The sequence below is a fragment of the Lepidochelys olivacea genome (assembly GCF_965140295.1).
Source record: "Lepidochelys olivacea isolate rLepOli2 genome assembly, chromosome: 8".
NCBI classification, from domain to species: Eukaryota; Metazoa; Chordata; order Testudines; family Cheloniidae; genus Lepidochelys; species Lepidochelys olivacea.
The window spans coordinates 50,355,070-50,369,760 of record NC_140418.1 but is presented as its reverse complement, the minus strand read 5'-3'; the positions used below and the strand labels follow the sequence as shown (position 1 = coordinate 50,369,760).

The 14,691-nt window shown below is 47.7% G+C and overlaps 1 protein-coding gene across 3 annotated transcripts in view; it reads left to right on the top strand.

Annotated features, from left to right (window-relative positions):
• COP1 (COP1 E3 ubiquitin ligase) overlaps positions 1-14,691 on the top strand; it is a 228,234-nt gene that overhangs the window by 138,278 nt on the left and 75,265 nt on the right. For all 3 annotated transcript variants that reach the window (XM_084635924.1, XM_084635925.1, XM_084635926.1), the window contains exon 15: positions 11,104-11,220. In XM_084635924.1, the coding sequence (XP_084492050.1) occupies positions 11,104-11,220 (117 nt within the window). The remainder of the gene's footprint in view (positions 1-11,103; positions 11,221-14,691) is intronic.

Sequence of the window (14,691 nt, the reverse complement as noted above, 5' to 3'; positions counted from 1 at the left end):
GATTGAAACTGCCTGTGACTAACTGCTAAACATGCATTTAATAAAAATCCTTCTTAAGCAAGTTTTGGTAACATAGTCATAGCCACAGAAATAGATTGTAGGGACCTGCAAGAAGCTATTATACTCTTTCAGTACACAGCCTTTGAAAATGTCCAAAAAATAGCGCAAAAAAAAATTGATATAAATAAACTATATAATGGGCAGCATACATACCTCTCAACTGTCAAACCTTCCAACTTGTGATTGCAAGCGAAACATGGCAAATGACCAGACTCTGGCTGTAGTTGTGGCATGTTGTGCCAAAACTGATACCATTATAATACTTTTTAACTATAAAAACCTGTTTTGAGGATATTTCCTCACTGTGTGAATTTAATTAAATCAGCACTTTAAAAAGAAAATGGGGGAAAAACAAATTTCATCATGTGCCATTGTAAAGAGACTTCCCATAGGTTATTTGCAGAGATTGAATCCTGGACCTTCAAATCCCCAGTCAGACCTCTATGACTTGAGTTCAAAGAGTAATTAGTGGACTACCTACTAGAGGGGTTTTTGAGACCCACTTTGCCAGTGGGTTCTGTTCTAGGAGCGAATGAAATCTAGTGGTTAGAACATGTTTACTAATCAGATGGCCAAGTCTACATATATGGCCATTTTTCTGAGAGGCTGTGTGGTTGGCCTGAGTACATTAAGACGTGGATCTGCCATCTTAGAGGCCTGGACTCTATTCCCAGCTCTGCCTGAAGTGGCCTTGTTCAACTTATCTATTAACTTACTTGTAAAATAGAATGATACTTGAGTGCTGTCTAGGTTAGGGCATGAGGCCTCGTGCAGTGCACAGAAATTAAGGCTTGTCTATTCAAACAATTTCTACATGGCAAGCTGGGGTATGAAAATTCTCCACGCTAGCTTGCTGCGGTCTAATTGCTCATGTGCATCCTGCTGATGTGTTTTAACAGTTTGTTAGAGCGCTTTGAAGTCAAAGTGCTCTAATGAACTTAACCTGCTGGCACATGTTCCATGTGGACAGCTACACTGTGGCAGGCTGGTGTGGAGTAGACTCACACCTCAGCTTGCTGTTGTCTAATTGTTCACGTAGACAAGACCATAAATAGCATTCACAGGTAAGAAGATCAGAACTTGTCTCTAGCTGTTTGTTCTTCCGCCCTAAACTACAGGTTATTTGGCTGGGCAGAGTGTCTGTCGGTGTGTGGAATATTTCTACGCTTGGCGATCAGACATCCCAATTAAACCGAAATGCTGATTGTCCCACAAAATTCCAGTACACTTGAGAGCTCAGTGGAAGGTTACTTTTAATTTTCATTGTCTCATGTGTATGGAGAAGAAGTTAAGACATCTGTGTGAACTGGTTTCTCATAATGTGAATTAGTGAAGGTAAAATATTCTCTCTGCCATCTAGATATAGAAATAATGAATAGGCAGCAGTTCTGCACATACTGAAACATGTTGAGTAGTTGCAGGGAACAGAGTGGGTTAGTTCAGGTTTGCAGAACTGGGTCCATGAAAAGGAAGGGTGACCTGCTAGTTAGGGCATTGTCTTGGGAATTGAAAGATCAATTTTCTGTTCTCAACTCTATCAAGGACATTGTATTTGACCTTGAACAAGTCGCTTGGGGCTTAATTTTCAAAAGTGGTGCTCCCACTAATTTTAATTGGAATTTTAGGTGCACATTGCTTCTGAAAATCAGGTTAATCTCTCATGCCTCAGTTTCCTAGTTTATAAAAGGAGGATAATTGCCTACTTCACAGGGGTTTTGTGGCTATATTCATTGTTTGTGGGGTGCTCAGATGCGACTAAGAATGCCATGGAAAAGTAAATAAATGAAATAATAGTGTATGGAGAGAGTGACTGTGAGAAGAGAGAACTGTTCTCATCTCATAACTTACAGACATTGCTTTAGGTCAATGTATTATATGGGATGATGAGGGAAGCATGATCCTGTAGTGTAGGCCGAGCTTAGAAATCGATAGACAAATGGACTAATTTTAGAGAATGGGCTGGGTGATACTGTTATAGCAATATCATGTTACCTGGTGTATTTTATATATAAATAAAATGACTGTTCAATATTATGAATGTTTTGTGAAGAATATTAGCTACTATTCATAATGTAGATGAATGTTCCTTTCAGCTACCGCAGTGAAAAGTTTCCTCTCTTACTGAGTGTTTCTCCAAAGCTCTGCCCCACAGTAGGTTAATTTATAAACTAATGAGCATTTGAACCAAAGCGCCAATCAATGAAACAGAAACTTGATAAAATTAAATCAATTTTAAACCCAGAGCCGCTTCCCAGACATCATCTCGTTTGTTTTGTGAGGTGTGGATGCTTGGCCACATGGAGAGATGCAGCTCTTGGCAGCAACAAAATTAGGCAACGCATGCTTAAAGATCAGTTGATCTCATAGGGTAGTTTGCCTCGTCAACACAGTTCTAAATGTTGTCAGGGCATCTGTTATGTTTTATAATTACCACCTCAGTCTCCACAAAACTGCTAAAAATTCACAGTAAGGGAAGCAAAATTTATACAACCAGAGTTTATGAACCTGTTGTATACACATTTATTTCCGGCTAAAATGTGACTTGTGATGTGGTTTTATGTTTTTTAAAGTTAGGGGGCAGGAGTTGGTAAGGGGGAGGAAATTATCAAGAAGCCAATAACACTGTTGTAATCAGAACCCTGTATATTCCACAACTATGTGGTCATGGAAGTTGCTGTGGAATCTAAACCTGGTCTACCAAATGTAGCAAATTTCATGTTGGTTTTTATGAGCACCCTTACTGATTAAACAGCAGATGAGCTCGTCAAGCTCATTCTACTCTTTGTGATCTGAAGAGGATTTGAATGAAATTGTGCAAAGGTGAAAGGCTAGTGTGCTGAAAACTGAGCCCCTGAATTATTTGTTACAAAATTAAGATCAAGCATTTGCTCGTTCTTCTTCAAGTGCTTGTTCATGTCCATTTCACATTAGGTGTGCGCATGCTGGGTGCACGAGCATCGGAAACTTTTTTCCTTAGTGGCTCCTGGCGGGCCCCCCCCAAGTAGTGCCGCTGCGCCCCGCATGTATACCCCCGCCGGCCCGACCCCCTCCAGTTTCTTCTTACCGTCTGTGGTAGCGTTGGAACCAACCTCTCTCTCTCGTAGAAGAGCAGTCCCTTAGCCTTTAGAGTAGCTGTTATCAGTTCGTTTACATATAGATTGTGAACACTTAAGTGATTAGGTGCTTGGAGGTCTCCAGCACCGGCCCCGGGGCATGCCGCACACCCACGGCTTCAAGACTTGCGCCACATGCCACAAACCTATGCCAGTTAGTGAGCCCCACAACTCGTGTCCACGTTGCCTTGGGGACGGACATCAAACTGAAAGGTGTAGGATTTGCAAGGCATTCAAGCCAAGGACAAGGAAAGAAAGAGACTTTCGCCTAAAGCAATTGTTGATGGAGGTCGCATTGCAGCCGCCGGGCCCGGAACACCCAATGCCAGCTCAGGCTTCCTCGGTGAGTAGTGCCCCCGAGCCGTCGGGAGGCCCAGCACCAGCAAAGCACCGTAAACTGTCGGCCCTGGAGTGCCAGGCTAGGCCCCGGAACCGATCATCCTCCCCGTTGCGGCCCCCAGCGCGGCCTAAAGAAAGGCGTGGTCGTTCCCCGCACAGGAGGCTGGCGCCTCCCAAGGCACCAAGCACCAACAAGAGCAGGAAGGCCACGGTACCGGCGTTGACACAGGCGGTCCCGGTGGCAGAAGCCCCACCAAGCCCAGACCTAAGTGAGCTCAGTGCGGACAATGGGCTCGAAGGCATAACGGATCGGCCCTCTACGCCTGGTACCTTTTTGAGGCCGCAAAGGACCTTATCGAGCTGTCGGCAGCGAGCCCCCTCCCGTATGGGGAGAACCCTCCGGCACCCATACCTCAGGCGCCGTCAAGGGGTAAGCCGGCAATGGTGTGCCGCTCGAAGACACCGTCCTGGCACCACTCCCGGAGTTGGTCCCAGTCGATCGCCGACTCTGCAGACTCGCACTTGCCAGTGGCCCAGAAGGAGGTTGCGGCACTGGCAGCAGGTCGACGCGAAGAAGCACCAGAAAGGGCACACCGCTCTCCGGCACCACCCAGAGACCGGCAGTGGGAGGAGTTGAGACGGCCCTCGCCAGAGGTCTCCCAGTCCCGGTCCTGCTCAGCCAAGAGCCGCTCATTCTCCCGCTGGCACAGATTGTTGGCACCGCCATGGCCTTCGCGATCGGCGTCACCGTAGTCCGGCGCCAGCTCCGGCTGCTATAGCTACCCACACCAGGGCCCGGACAGCAGGGACCCTTAGGGGAGCTGGCAACTTCAATGGGGGCCGCCAGGCCATTGGCCCTTCTGGACCCCCTGGGCCTATCAGGAGTGCCAAGGAGCCCTGTCCAGGGCAAGTTACTTGGTGCAGCAGTCCTGGTCCCCACACTGATGCCAGACTGTGCCGGAGGCAATAGTATCCAGGCTCCAGCATCCCCCCCACCTTAGACTGGAGAGTCCGGTACCGAGCCCAGTGCCGTCCCATGGAATCCTGCCCCGGCCTGAGCCAAGGGCCCCTGCCACAGGAGATGGGGTGCAGGAGGACTAACCAGAGGAGGTCAAGCAGCAGCTAACCTCCTCGTCTTCCCCCGATGAGGCGGTGGCGGGCACAGAGATATCCAGCCCTCTTGCCAATAGACCATAGAGCCCACCAGGAACTGCTGCACAGAGTTGCCCAAAATTTGGGGTTGCAGGCCTTGGAGACGGTTGAGTAGGAGGACCCCATGCTGGACATTTTGAGCCCCAAAGGGCCATCCAGAATAGCGCTCCCACTCCTTAAGACCATTCAGTCTAACTATATAAGACTGTGGCAGACCCCGGCCTCCAGTGTTCCAACGGCTAAAGGAGTAGAGCATAAATACTTTGCCCCATCTAAGGGCTATGAGTTCCTATTCTGCCACCCGAGTCCATGCTCCCTAGTGGTTTCGGCAGTGAATGAAAAGGAGCGCCATGGACAGGAGGCCCCAGCCCGTAAGGCCAAGGAGGCGAAACACCTGGACCTTTTTGGTAGAAAGGTGTACTCATCTGGGGGCCTTGAGTTGAGGATTGCTAACCAGCAGGCCATCCTCAACAGGCACAATTTCAACTCCTGGGCGGTGGTGGGGAAGTTTAAGGACAACCTCCCGCAAAGTTCCCAACAGGAGTTCACGGCCCTGGTGGACGAGGACAAGGCAGTAGCCAAGACTTCTCTCCAGGCCTCCTTGGATACGGCAGACGCGGCGGCTAAAACAGTCACGTCGGGTGGTCATGAGGTGCTCGGCGTGGCTCCAGGAGTCAGGCCTGCCCCCCCCCCCCCCCCGAGGTCCAGAATCCTCCCCTTCGAAGGGTCCGGGTTCTTTTCAGAGCAGACAGATGCAAGGCTGCATAGCCTCAAGGACTCACAGGCTATGCTCAAGTCACTGGGTATGCAAACCCCGCCAACCCAGAGGAAGCCCTTTAAGCCGCAGCCTCCCCCTCAACGCCAGTACCAGCCTCGCCATAGGCATGAGCCTTACTGTAGGCGAGGCAGGGATAACAGGCAACGGCTTACCAACAATAACAATAATGCACCGGGCACTAAACCAAGGCCAGCACAAACCCCAGCGGGGCACAGGCCCTCGAGGACAGTGTACCAGATCAGTCACCAGATCCATCCCTTTGTTTCCTGAACCGCCTGTCCCGTTTCTCCCAAGCCTGGTCCACCATTACATCGGACCGTTGGGTCTTACGCACGGTGCAGAATGGGTACTCGCTGCAGTTCACCTCCCCGTCCCTCTTCAGGGACCCCTCTCGCAAGCATCTCCTAGAGGAGGAAATCCACTCGCTGCTACGGACGGGGGCGGTAGAGGCGGTGCTTCACGGCCTAAGGGGAAAAGGGTTCTATTCCCGGTACTTCCTCATCCCCAATGCCAAAGGGGGCCTTCACCCACTCCTAAACCTGCGCGGACTCAACAAATTCCTGGTCAAGGCCCAGTTCCGCATGGTCTCTCTGGGCACAATCATCCCTCCCCTGGATCTGGGGGGCTGGTATGCCACCCTCGACATGAAGGACACGTACTTTCATATCGCCATTTTCCCAGCACATCGGTGGTTCCTACGCTTCACCGTGGGCAGAGAACATTATCAGTTTGCGGTTCTCCTGTTCGGTCTAGCCGTGGCCCCAATGGTGTTCACAAAGTGCATAGCGGTGGTGGTGGCCTTCTTACGGAGGCAGAGAATCCAAGTGTACCCGTACCTCGACGACTGGCTCCTGGCAGGCCGATCTGAGGCGGAGGTGCGGGGCCATGTGGAGGTTGGCCCTGAGATTGTTCTGTGAGCTGGGGCTCCTGGTCAACATCCCCAAGTCCACGCTCGTACCCACGCAGAGAGTGGAATTCATAGGGGCGGTCCAGGACGCGGTGCAGGCCAGGGCAAGCCTTCCGGTATCCCGATTTTGGGCTATCCAACAAGCAGTGGCCTCCCTGCGCCAGTTTCCAACAACAACAGCCAGGTGCTGCCTGCGGCTGCTGGGCCATATGGTAGCATGCATGCACGTGGTCAGGCGTGCCAGACTGAGACTCAGGACTCTGCAGGCATGGCTCGCTCGGGTTTACCGCCCAGATAGGGACCGCCTGGACTTGGTAGTGACAATCCCAAGGGATGTGCTGGACTCCCTGCTGTGGTGGCAGTCCCAGCCTGTGGTTTGCAAAGGTATCCCCTTTGCTGCCCCACTTCCGGACCTGACGCTGGTGACAGATGTGTCAGACCACGGATGCGGGGCTCACCTGGGGGACCTCATGACGCAGGGGTTGTGGTCCGAGGCAGAGCGATTGCTCCATATCAATGTGAAGGAGCTCAGGGCGGTTCGTCTCGCCTGCCAGACCTTTCATGCCACTCTGAGTAGTCACAGCGTGACAGTTCTGACAGACAACACTACTGCCATGTTCTATATAAACAAGCAGGCCGGGGCTCGTTCCTCGCCACTCTGTTGCGAGGCTCTCCTCCTCTGGGACCTTTGCATAGGATGCCTCGAGGTGAATCGCATGGGGCATCTCCCGGGGGTGTGGAACAAGCAGGCAGACTCCCTCAGCAGGTCGAACCGCATGCACAAGTGGACGCTCAGGGCGGATGTCGTGCTTTCGCGCTTCCGCAGGTAGGGGTTTCCCCGGGTAGATCTGTTTGCCACCAGATCCGATGCCCAGTGCCTGCGGTTCTACTCGTTCCAGGGCTGCAGCCCGGGCTCGCTCACAGACACATTTGTGATCCCGTGGAGAGGGGGCTTGATGTATGCCTTCCCCCCGCTCCCCTTGGTGCACAAGGTCCTGTTCCAGGTGCGCAGGGACAGGGCGGCGGTGATTCTCCTTGCCCCAGCCTGGGCCCGCTAACACTGGTACACATAACTCCTAGAGCTGTCAGTGGACACCCCAGTAGTCCTGCCCCGACACCGGGACCTCATTACACAGGACGGCTGGCGGCTTCTCCACCCCGACCTGCAGTCACTGCACCTGACGGCGTGGAGGCTCTGCCTAAATGCCCTGGAGAGCCAGTGCTCCCTTCCTGTGCAGCAGATTCTGCTTGGCAGTAGAAAGCCCTCTACCTGGGTGGCCTATATGGCCAAGTGGAAAAGGTTCTCATGTTGGTATGAACCCCAACAGGTGCGGCTGGGCCAGGCCCTGGTGCAGGCCATTCTGGAATACTTCCTGCACCTCAAGCAGCAAGGGCTAGCCCCATCCTCACTCAGAGTGCACCTGGCAGCCATCTCCGCCTTCCATCCGGGGGTCTCGGTGTTTTCCCACCCAATGGTGGGACAGTTCCTTAAAGGGTTGGAGAGGGTGTTCCTATAATCCCGCCCCCCAGTCCCTCCATGGAACCTTAACCTGGTCCTTTCTAAATTCATGGGACCCCCTTTCGAGCCCCTCGCTACCTGTTCTCTCCTCCACTTTTCCTAGAAGGTGGTGTTTCTGGTTGCCGTTACCTCGGCCAGAAGGGTGTCCGAACTGAGGGCCCTCACCTCTGAGCCACCATACACAGTATTTCACAAGGACAAGGTGTAGCTCCGGCCACACCCCAAGTTCCTCCCTAAGGTGGTGTCCCAATTCCATCTGGGTCAGGACATTTATCTGCCGGTGTTCTTCCCAAAACCCCATACGGACCGGAGTCACTGCAGCTTGCACACCTTGGATGTGCGTCGAGCACTGGCATTCTATTTGGAGCACACCAAGCCCTTTCGCAAATCCACGCAGCTGTTTGTGGCTGTGGCCGAGAGGTTAAAAGGCCTCCCAGTGTCGGTGCAGTGGATTTTGTCTTGGATTACAAGTTGCATCGAGGCGTGCTATGAGCTCACAGGTGTTCCGGCCCCGGCGGTCATGGCCTACTCGACCAGGGCGCAGGCGACTTCCACGGCTTTCCTGGCACAGGTCCCGATCCAGGGGATCTGCAGAGCAGCCACCTGGTCCTCGGTGCACACCTTCACGACCCACTATGCGGTCAACCAGCAGGCCAGAGAGGAGGCGGCAGTTGGCAGAGCGGTCCTCCAAGCAGTTGTTCCATGACTCGTATCCTCCTCCAGAGGTAAGGTTGTAATTCACCTAATGTGGAACGGATGTGAACAAGCACTCGAAGAAAAAACGGTTACTTACTTTCTCGTAACTGTTCTTCGAGATGTGGTGTTCACATCCATTCCAGCACCCGCCCTCTTACCCCTCTGTCGGAGTCGCTGGCAAGAAGGAACTGGAGGGGGTCGGGCTGGCAGGGGTATATATGCGGGGTGCAGTGGTGCCACTCGGGGGGCCTGCCGAGAGCTGCTAAGGGAAAAAGTTTCCGACGCTCGTGCACGCGGTGCGCGCACACCTAATGTGGCATGGACGTGAACAACACATCTCAACGAACGACAGTTACGAGAAAGTAACCGTTTTTTATATTGATGTAGTGCCAAAAAGAGAATTACCCATATTGAACACAGTTGCTAACTTGTAGAACTTAGTTGGAAGGCTGCCTAATGAGTGTTCAAAACAAGTGGCTGCATGGGGCATACATTTGTGAGTGGCACTACTATGAGCTATGTGTTCATTTGACTCCCACAAATACCCATAGACCCTATAGCTTTCAATCTAAAGAACATTGTCGGCTGGCATTATGTTTTTTTTAAACCAGAGAAATCAGAATTACTTGCTTCCTCTGCCATCAGATCAATAATGCTAATGTCCTCTGCTGTCACTGCGACATACACTGCGCTTCTGTTGGCATCTCTTCTTTAAAGTGAGAACCTAACGCTTTTATTTGCTTGAAAAATTCTCTCCTACCCCCTGACTTCAGATGAGGCACTAGATCATCTAGTGTCACTTGGAACAAGAGAAGGTCCAGGTCATCCTTGCAAAGCTGTTCATTATTTTTAATGTAGCTGGTTGTTTATAATGTATATTAGGCTTTTGGTAAATAAGAGAATGGATTATTACTCTCTGAAAACTGATAGGTGTATGTAATCTATCTCTTTTCATAATTATTGTATGCAAATGTCATATGTATCAACATCTGCGTTTGATTGGGTATATATGATACTTAGTAATGGCTCCAGGTATCTGTCAGATATTCCCACTGTGCTGTTTTTAAAGGATGCATCAATATGCTCAAAGCATTGCGGTTTCTCTCATCTTTGAAACAGTCCTTCAAAGATGGCCAGAATTAGGGCATGCGAGGAGCAGCACTCCCTCCCCTCCCTTCGTGTGAACTATTTTAAAAAAAAGAGAGGGGGGAGACTCCACTACCCTTCCTGTGGATAAGCTGTCCCCAAGCGTAGTGGTTCTATAGGCATCTGTCTAGAGGCTATGCCTCTCCTGCTCCCCCGAAGCTCCTGGGGAAAAGCTAATAGACTGGGGCTGTAGCAATATTTTTGTATATCTTTCTTGGAGCCAAAGCAGAGTGGTGTTTTTCCCCACCTTCCTCCTGGTCAGCCCTCTCTTGTATCACCACATGGCTTCCCCTTCCCCTCCACAGAGGCACCAGAGTACCCCTTCCCTACAGAGGAGGGAGATCTGTCTATAGAGGACCTGTCACATGCAAGTCTATGTGAGCCCTGTCTGTTTTCATACATGGTCTGGGGAGAACAGCCTCTCTGTGTGACCACTATTCAATACGTAGTTGCCTTATCCCCCACTAGAGCAAAAGGGGAAAATCAGGAGGTATATTCTGACTCTTAGAATAAGTCTGCTTCCTGGGCTGCTCCTGGGAGAGTGCAAAAACGCAACACCGTTTCCTCTGGGCTCCTGGCAAAGCTGTGAGTTAAATGGGTACCTTAAATGTGAAAAACTGAAGGGCCTCAAAGACTCTCCATCGCTTCTTATTTGTGAAAGAGGCCTGTCAAAGCAGGCTTAAAATACAATCACATGTATGTGAGTGTTTGTGCATACCATTTCCCCTTGTAGAGTAGTCCAGTACAGATTAATCTTTATTTATATTTACCTCTCCACAATAGTCATTCACATGGATTGAATTAAAATGTAACAATAAAAAGTAGTGACAGGTTATACCCCGGTGCAGCTTTTTTTCTCCTGGTACCAAACTTTGAAGAATGGAAAACAAATTGTTCTTACTAGTTGTGCTTACAGGTACATTTAAATGAAATCTATGCAGAGTGGTTACAACTGAGCGCACTGAACAGGAGTTCTTCAGAGCACAGCTGGATGACAGAGTAGGTAAAATATCAGCCTCATTGCTCTTGGTTATACAAGTCTGCAGTCCAATAGCCTTGGGCGTACTGTGATTACAATACGCAGCTAGACACCTGCATGAGGTTCCAAACTCCAAAGGAATGCAGGCTTGAATCCTGTAATATTGTGTGTAGAAGTGGTAAACTACTGTTGTGCTTGAGACTGCGCTGAAAATTGATCATCAACCAAAAGCCGTCTTTTTGTATCCACTAATTTTGTTCACCCTCTCAAAGATATTAATAATCATGAAAATCCCTACAGGCAAGTGTGTGACAAGTGGGAGCCTGTTTGAGTACTGACCATGTTTTTAAATCTTTCAAAAAGCATTTTCAGCCTCACTTACTTATTTCTGCCTCTCTTGTTTTTTCTCCTCAGTGAAGCTGTGGTCTACCAACCTGGATAATTCAGTTGCAAGTATTGAGGCCAAGGCTAATGTGTGTTGTGTCAAATTCAGCCCCTCTTCTAGATACCATCTGGCTTTTGGCTGTGCAGGTAGGTAACAGGTGTGTTTTATAGAGGAACAGAAGGGGTAGGGAAAGAGCAAAATCCCTCAAGTTTCTGATGATTCCTATTTGCAACCAAACAAGATACCCCTCTGAGGCCAGATTCTTCAAAAGACTTCTGGGCCAGATTTTCAATTGCTCAGGCCCCACAGCTGGGGTTGGATTTCTACCGCCATTGTGACACTGAGGTGGCAAGCTTTTTGAAAATCTACTCAATAATTGATACTTAAATTGAAACTGAGATCTCTGGAAAAGTCTGACCTATGAAGAAACTAAGGCCTTTTGTACAGGGCCAATTAGACCACCGCAGACTGGGTGGTGAATTTGCCCTGAGGTAGCCTGATGCCACCTAATTTTATATAACGAGGAGTCCTTGTGTCACCTTAGAGACAAATTTGGGCATAAATTTGGGCATAAGCTTTCTTGGGCTAAAACCCACTTCATCAGATGCATTGAGTGAAAAATGCAGTAAGCAGTATAAATATTACAGCACATGAAAAGATGGGAGTTGCCTTACCAAGTGAGGGGTCAGTGCTAACCAGGCCAATTCAGTTAAGGTGGAAGTGGCCTATTTTCAACAGTTGACAAGAAGGTGTGGAAATGGGCAATGTCCACCTTAATTGAATTGGCCTCCTTAGCACTGACCTCGCCCCCCCCAATTTGGTAAGACAACTACCATCTTTTCATGTACTGTAATATTTATACTGCTTGCTGTATTTTTCACTCTGTGCATCTGATGAAGTGGGTTTTAGCCCACGAAAGCTTATGCCCAAATAAATTTGTTAGTCTCTAAGGTGCCACAAGGATTCATAGTTGTTTTTGCTAATACAGACTAACACGGCTACCACTCTGAAACCGAATAATCTGTGTGCACCTTGCTCATGTGTTAACAGCTTGTTAATATGCTATCTAAGGGGACTAGATCATAGTGCTACAACAAACTCTTAGCATGCATCAGCAGGAGCACATGGACAGTTAGGTGGCTGCAGGCTAATGTGGGGTAGATTCCTACCTCAGCTTGCTGTTATGTCATGGCTTGTCGACACAAACGCTAAGCTACTATGAGAAACTAATATCCTCCAGCCTTAAGAGATACTTTATTACACCTAATTATTTTGTTGGTCTTTCTTGCATGATGTATAGTTGCAGTTATGTATCACTGTATGTGAGGCTCTGTAAATAATACAGAACTGGGGGCGCAGTTGTGATTGCATCTCAGATACCCTGTGAGGCATAGGTTTAATGTATGCATCGAACATCTGGAGTTTTACTCTCTTCCTACCACTACCTTTCTCCTGTTTCTGGTCCTTTGGGGTAGAAGAGGGATCTTGGCTAACTGTGATTTTATAGTGGCAACACTGTGGGGAAGAAATTACATTGATTTAAAATAGTTTAAGTTGATGACCTCACTAGAACTTCAAAATGGATGTAGTTTTGAGGAGTGTGTAAACCTAATTTGTTATTGTACATGGAAACGGCTGGAAAATGGAAAAATAACTCTACATTTCCTCTTTCCTTGTGGTTTTAATGCACTTGTAACAAGAATTTCTGATGTTTTGTACACTCTGAACTTTTGGAGATATTTAAATACCATGTTTTTACCAACAGTTTGTCATCTCATTAAAAATTCACAGTTCTAGGCAGGCCTTGCTTAGATTGTGACTCTTAAGAAGGAAAAAAAAAAAATGAATTTTTGATGCACTGCAAAATGGATTAAAGTTGGAGTGTGTAAAATATTGATTTGCTTGATGAAGGTAATCTCACAGGTTTAGTAAACTACATGCAAAAATAGAGTTTAATTACAATGTTCATCAGCAATATTAGAATGTAGAGGACCCTATGAAAGATTTTAGGGAAATGAGTGCAAGAATCACCACTGACGAATGGAACAGCTGCAAACAGAATATAGGCATAAAAGACATCAAGCACCAGCATTTTTTCCTGTTAAATCAGATAACCATAGTTGCCATTTATCTAAAATGTACTGGGGCCTAAACTTACAAAGCACAGATGAAAACTAGATCAAAGTCTAGGAAAAATGTTAAAACTGCAAGACATGGCATTAAAGCAGTTTAAAATGTTCCATAAGCCATATTGGACTTTCATCCTATGAGCAAGATTGGATTAAGAGGCAGTAACGTGTTGGAATTATTTGGAGATTTTTAGATGACTGCATTTTGAGAGCAGCAGAAAGGTTTGACTAAAATGCTGTGGAGCAAAATGGCATTAATAATGGGGAGAAGTAGCTGGGGGTGGGGAAGGAATAAGTTGAGATCGATGTGTCTAAATTCTGCTTGGTACTTGGGGGGAGCTGAGTCTATAAATCCAAGTTAAAATGGATATCTGGCCACTTAATGATTTGCTATAAGAATCCAGTGGCGGCACTGAAATGGTGGGAATGACTTGCCCATAAAGGCACTTCTAATGGATCTTATAGTCACCAACTTGTTTGAAAATAATTTATGGAATAGATTACAGAATGGAATAATTTAATAAGTTCTGGAACCCATTTTTAAACTTTACAGTGAAACAAAATATGGATGGTAAGTGCAGATACAGGCTGTGTATACAGTTCATTGTATTGTTGGGTAGGTAAAGGGATTGTTGGGTAGGCAAAGTTATTTTATTTCTCATATTTCCCTTGCAAATACCAATTTCAAATAATCATAGATTTTGCCATCCCTCTCAGCACCATGTGGGAACCTAAGACTGACTGTAAAATGAAATGCTACCAAATGAAATTAATAGGTAGCAGGTTTAAAACAAACACAAGAAAGTAACTTTTTCATGCAACACACTGTCAACCTCTGGAACTCCTTGCCAGAGGGTGTTGTGAAGGCCAATACTATAACAGGGTTCAAAAGGGAGCTAGATAGATTCATGGAGGGTAGGTACATCAATGGCTATTAGCCAGGATGGGCAGGAATGGTGTCCCTAGCCTCTGTTTGCCAGAAGCTGGGATTGGGTGACAGGGGATGGATCACTTGATGATAACCTGTCTGTTCATTCCCTTTGGGGCACTTGCCATTGGCCACTGTTAGAGGACAGGATACTGGGCTTGATGGACCTTTGGTCTGACCCAGTATGGCCGTTCTTATGATCTAAAACAAACTCACTGACTGAGAACTAAAGTAATGGGCTGCCATTATGTAAAATATAGCATCTCTGTCCTCAACTCCATATACATTCATGGCAGGTTTTTTTCCTGTTAAGTAAATTGATGTTTCAGTTACTTTTCAGTGGTATAATTAATTTGTAACAACATAGGCCATACTTTATGGCATTATACATGCAGTAGAATTTTGTATAGTATTCTTTTAAAATTATATGAGAAGAAATCCTACTCCAGCACTCACATTCCATTACTTTTCCTCTGCTACTTTTTGGTTTGCAATACCTTACACAGGGAGAGGGGGAAATGTTACACACCTTACAGGACTGAGAGTTCATGTAACAGCCA